Source organism: Alligator sinensis, unplaced genomic scaffold (assembly GCF_000455745.1).
Source record: "Alligator sinensis unplaced genomic scaffold, ASM45574v1 scaffold358_1, whole genome shotgun sequence".
In the NCBI taxonomy this organism is placed as follows: domain Eukaryota; kingdom Metazoa; phylum Chordata; order Crocodylia; family Alligatoridae; genus Alligator; species Alligator sinensis.
This window is the reverse complement of record NW_005842121.1, coordinates 1,708,588-1,713,860: the sequence shown is the minus strand read 5'-3', so window position 1 is coordinate 1,713,860 and position 5,273 is coordinate 1,708,588. Positions and strand designations below refer to the sequence as shown.

General features: G+C 53.9%; 1 protein-coding gene across 1 annotated transcript in view; it reads left to right on the top strand.

The window, feature by feature from the left end:
* Positions 1-5,036, top strand: part of TXNDC16 (thioredoxin domain containing 16) — a 70,289-nt gene extending 65,253 nt beyond the window's left edge. Inside the window, exon 20 of the mRNA XM_014520500.2 lies at positions 4,179-5,036. Within this exon, the coding sequence (XP_014375986.1) occupies positions 4,179-4,468 (290 nt within the window). The 3' untranslated portion in view covers positions 4,469-5,036. The remainder of the gene's footprint in view (positions 1-4,178) is intronic.
* The last annotated feature ends 237 nt before the right edge of the window (positions 5,037-5,273 follow it).

The following is a 5,273-nucleotide window of genomic DNA, read 5'->3' as shown; positions in this document are numbered from 1 at the left end:
AGGGGGGGGGGGGGGGGGGGGGGAAGGGGGGAGAGTTATTCTGAGTTTGAGCTGGAGAAGTACAAGCCGTCCGGTCAGAACAGAACGCGTGAGCTGGGTGCAGAGCTGGCAGGACTTGTTCAGTGTTGAGAGCCGAGTCGCAGCCAGTCTGGACGGCTGTCAATGCTCCATAGTCATCCCTGGGTGCCTGCTGCTGAGATGGTCTTGGTGATGTCTATGAGCACAAAACCTCCTTCCCCCCATGCTCCGACTAGGAAATATCACCCTGTACCTGCAGCCTTGCAGGTCCTTTATGGGCAACCATGTGCATTCGCAGTGGGAGGGAGCTTCCAGCGATTCCCATGAGGAGCCAGGCACCACGACCTACCCTGGCTCTCCGTTCAGGACTGTGGTGCCCAACTGTTTGGTCTGATGGGAGTGCCTGGTCTGGCCGGATCCCACCAGTGGGCCTGATCTGGCACGTGGAGCAGCTGGAGCCTGGGCCTGATCCAGCCACATGGTGGCTGGGAGGGCAGCCTGGATCCAATCCGGCTACGTGGGAAATGCCCCAGATCAGCCCGGGGAGGGGAGGATTTGGTAGCAGGGGAGGATCGATAGTAATTGCTGCTGCTTCCTCACTGCCAAAGTTCCCAACCTGAAGGAAGCCTCATGAGCCCAGTGCCATGGCTCTGTGGGATGAATTTTGGGGGTTGAACACCTCCTGATTTAAGGAGACAAATAGAAGTGAGACACTTCAGTCCCTTTGGAGAGCAGGGACTCGAGGCCTCCTACACGATCTGGCCACTTGGGAGCGACAAAGATCCACGCTGCGAGTACAGGTTGCCTCCACGACAGCACACGCTTTTAGCTGGGGCTCTGGTAGGCGCAAACGCCAAAGTGACCAGGAGTCACTTTGGCGTTTGCGAAGTGACCAGGAGTCGAGACTCCCTTATCTCACAGCAAGGCCTTTGCTGTCTTCCCCACCGAGCTATTGTGGGCACGATGGGGATCTCCCAGCTCCTGCTCCTGTCTGAATAATGCTGTGTTGCCTTTCTGTCCCATCTCCCCTCCCGCTAGGGACCCTAATGACACAACAGCCTTTGTCTTCAGAGTGCCCCCAGTGGCCGAGTTTCCTTATCTGCTAATGGCAGAAATTACTTTTCCTATTATCTGCTTTTCCTCTCGGCCCCCAGGGAGCTGGCAGATGTGCCCTGCGTTTGGGATACAGGATGCCCAGCTGCAGTGTCAGTGTCACGCATCTCCTGTGTTTTATCAGTCCCCATTTGAAGCAATTTTCACCTTGTAATTTCCAAGTTGACCCTCTGTTGCCATTTGATGCTGTTCCTTAAGCTCCTTGTTCCTCAGAGCATCCCTGAGCAAAATCCTCCATGTGCCCAGCTGTAAACGGGTGCTTGTTTCATGGATACTGGTGAGACTTTAACAAAACATTTTAAGCACATGCTTATCTGGGGCCTAAATTCCAGAAACAGTTTCTTCAGGGACCAGCTCTGGGGAAAATGAATGCTAGATTTAGAAGAACCTCTTGCGATCATCGGATCCTCTTGCAATCGTCTGACTCAGGAGGTGACATCAAGTCCAACCCCCTCAAGGCAGGATCGCCCCTACCTAAACCATCCCAGCCACATGTCTGTGCAATCTGCTCTTGAAAATTTCCAGAGATGGCAGTTCCACATCTTCTCTCAGCAGCCTGGTCCAATGCTTGACCACCTGCCGAGGCAGAAAATTCCTCCTAATCTCCAGCCTAAATTTCCCCTGCTGCATCTTGAGGCTCTTGCTCTTATCCCCTATGGTCACAGAGAAAAGCCCATCTCAGTGATGACTTGAGTCCAGTTTAGCTTTAGCCAAATAACTCCCCCAGCACTTCTAATTGGCAGCCTTGGAAGCAGAGAAGAAACGACCTAGCAGGGGTTATTGCAGGGCCCTTGGCACGGCTTTACGAGCGCTCGCGGTGCTCGGGCCAGATGACTGGAAGATAGCCAATGTAGTCCCTATCTTTAAAAAAGGGAGGAGGGAGGACCCGGGCAACTATAGACCCATCAGTCTTACCTCAATCCTGGGGAAACTCTTTAAGAAGATCATTAAGGAGCACATCTGTGATGGGCTGGCATCGGGGATGATGCTCAGAGGCAACCAGCATGGTTTCATTAGGGGCAGGTCATGTCAGACCAACCTGATTGCCTTTTACGATCAGGTCACAAAAGCAATGGATGCAGGTGTTGCCATGGATGTCGTCTTTCTGGACTTCAGCAAGGCCTTTGACACTGTCTCCCACCCCATCCTCATTAAAAAGCTAGGCGACTGTGGCATTGATGCCTACACAGTCAGATGGATTGCTAGTTGGCTGAAGGGTCATACTCGGAGGGTGGTGGTGAACAGGTCATATTCGACCTGGGGGAAGTGGGCAGCGGAGTCCCCCAGGGCTCGGTCCTTGGACCCACGCTGTTCAATTTCTTTATCAGTGATTTGGATGACGGGGTGAAAAGCAACCTGTTCAAATTCGCTGATGATACCAAAATCTGGGGTGAGGTGGGCACGCTAGTAGGGAGGGAAAGACTGCAGAAAGACTTGGATAGGTTGCAAGGGTGGGCTAACAAAAACAGGATGCGTTTCAATACGGGCAAGTGCAGGGTGCTGCACTTGGGCAGTAGTAACCTGCAACACACTTATAAGATGGGAAACTCCCTTCTTGAGAGCACGGAGGCAGAAAGGGATCTTGGAGTCATCATTGACTCCAAGATGAACATGGGCCGACAATGCGAGGTCACGGTCGGCAGGGCTAACTGGACCCTATCGTGCATCCACAGGTGCATCTCACACAGGGCCAAGGAGGTGATCCTCCCCCTCTACGCGACACTGGTCAGGCCACAGCTGGAGTACTGTGTCCAGTTCTGGGCGCCCCACTTCAAGAGGGATGTGGACAACATAGAGAGGGTCCAGAGGAGGGCCACCCGCATGATCCGGGGACAGCAGGGCAGACCCTACAACGAGAGGCGACGGGACCTGAACCTGTTCAGCCTTCACAAGAGAAGGCTGAGAGAGGACCTTGTGACCGTCTATAAACTCACTAGGGGGGACCAGAAGGGTTTTGGGGAGACCTTGTTTCCCCCAGCGCTCCCCGGGATAACAAGGAATAACGGCCACAAGTTGTTGGAGAGCAGGTTTAGATTAGACATCCGTAGGAACTACTTCACAGTCAGGGCGGCTAGGATCTGGAACCAACTTCCAAGGGAAGTGGTGCTGGCTCCTATCCTGGGGGTCTTTAAGAAGCGGCTTGATGCCTACCTGGCTGGGGTCACTTGAGCCCAGTTTTCCTCCTGCCCAGGCAGGGGGCCGGACTTGAAGATCTACAAGGTCCCTTCCGACCCGACTTCTATGATTCTATGACCTTTCAGCAAAGCTCTGTATTGTTTGGACACAGGAGGGAGCCAGTGTGGTAGAGAAAGGGCAGAGATGGATTAGGAAACTCTTTGTGGGCTGGGGAGAGGCAGAGAAAACCCAAAAATCCAGGCAGGGAGAGAAATGAGATGCTTTGGCAAAGCCTTAGATCCTTGTGTGTGGAACAGGAGCGATGCCCAGAAGAGTGATGCAGAAGGCAGGGTAGGTTTGCACCTTCCTAGATGAACTGAATTGAAGTAGTAGACCATAAGCTTTCCTAAGCAGAGGGTTTACTTTATCAGTAGTCGCCTGCCTCTCTCTATAATAGTTATGCCAGTAGAAATAATAATCAGCAGTGCCTTGTGCATTTAAAACCCTTGTTCTTCAAAAAGGGAGGGTCATTTCTGCAGGAGCCCGGTGTCCTGCCATGCGGTTCTCCTGGAAGGCCAAGAAAATCTCCTGGACCTCAGGAGGATTTTTAAAGGGCCAGGGCAAAGGAGTGGCATATCGATATCTGCAGCAGCGTTGTCTCTGTTTGGAAGGTCCTCTTAAACCAAATGCAGTCCGCTTTTCAGGGAAATGGGTGTACTATGTAATGAATAGAAACCTGAGGGAAATTGGGCTGGGGAGAGAGGATGCAAATAGAGCCTCCCTTCCATCCCATCGTTGCTCAGGAGAGGCCTGTTAGACCCTTGCATGGGATCCTGTTGTTGTCCAGCAGGATCGGGGCCTCGGTCCTCCCCTGTCAGCCATGTTCCCATGCCCAGTCATCCCAGTAACAGCCCGTTGTCTCCTCCCCTCAGCCACCTTGTCTGACGCACCCTGGACGCCGCCTCTGCCCGCATACAATTTTCTGCGCATGATGGAGTCCACGCTGCCCGAGTTCACCCTGCACACCGTGTATGGCCGAGGAGACCCGACTGGGCCACGGCAGGCGGAGGCCGTGGAAGAGAAGGCACCTGCCAGGGAGGAGCAGGCCGAGGAGCCCAGAGCAGAAGCAAAGAAGGGCCAGCCACCCGGGAGAGACCTGCGTGGGACAGTCCCGAGGCTGGTGGGGAGGGAAAGGCACGTGAAGAGACATGCTGAGCTGTGAGGGGTGGGATTAGCCTCTGGGCAGGGAGGTTCGGTGTGAGCACTTCCTCCCATGCCAGCTCACCATTGACTTCACTGGAGGATGTCTGGAGAACCAGAGGGGACACGGCACGTTCGGGGACAGCTGCCCTCGAGGGAGTGACCTTCCATGTGAAGCCGGCCCCCAGTTCTGCGGGGTGCAGGGGGTGCTGTTCAGTGCCTCAGTGACAGCCGTTCCAGTCCCACAAGCCTGCCAGCCCCCAGCTGTGGGGATGGCCAGGGCACCAGCCCATGGGATCCCAGGGGAGGCATTGCATTTGTAACCCTGCCGGGGGGGCTGAACAGACAAATGTCTATTGCCATGGCAGTGATGCTCAGCCAAGGTGCCACAAGATCCTTTTGGGGGTTCCAGGGTGCCACACAATGTTATCACTGTTAGGTGTACAAGCATGATTCACAGGATAAACCCAGAGATTTCAGCTAGAGGTGCCTAGCTGTGCTCATTCTGAGTCCTTTGCAACAGGAAACCTGCTCTGTTATCCTTTTGTAGTCAAAAATGAGTAAAAACAAAGAGTTGGCATTTTCCAAGAGGGGCCTTAAGTCTACTTAAGTCTTTCCAGGGCTTTCTTGAGCGTCTCCAGGGCTTGCTTGAGCCTATCCAGGGATGCCGCGAGTCTAAAAAGGTTGAGAATCACTGTGCTAAGGGCTTCTCTGCACACACAGCTGCTCTGGTATAGCAAAATCCCTGCAGCCCTCCAGGGCAGGTGCAGTCCTACTGCTTAAATACCCTTATATTGCAACAGCTTCTTCCTGCAGGGGAAGGGAAA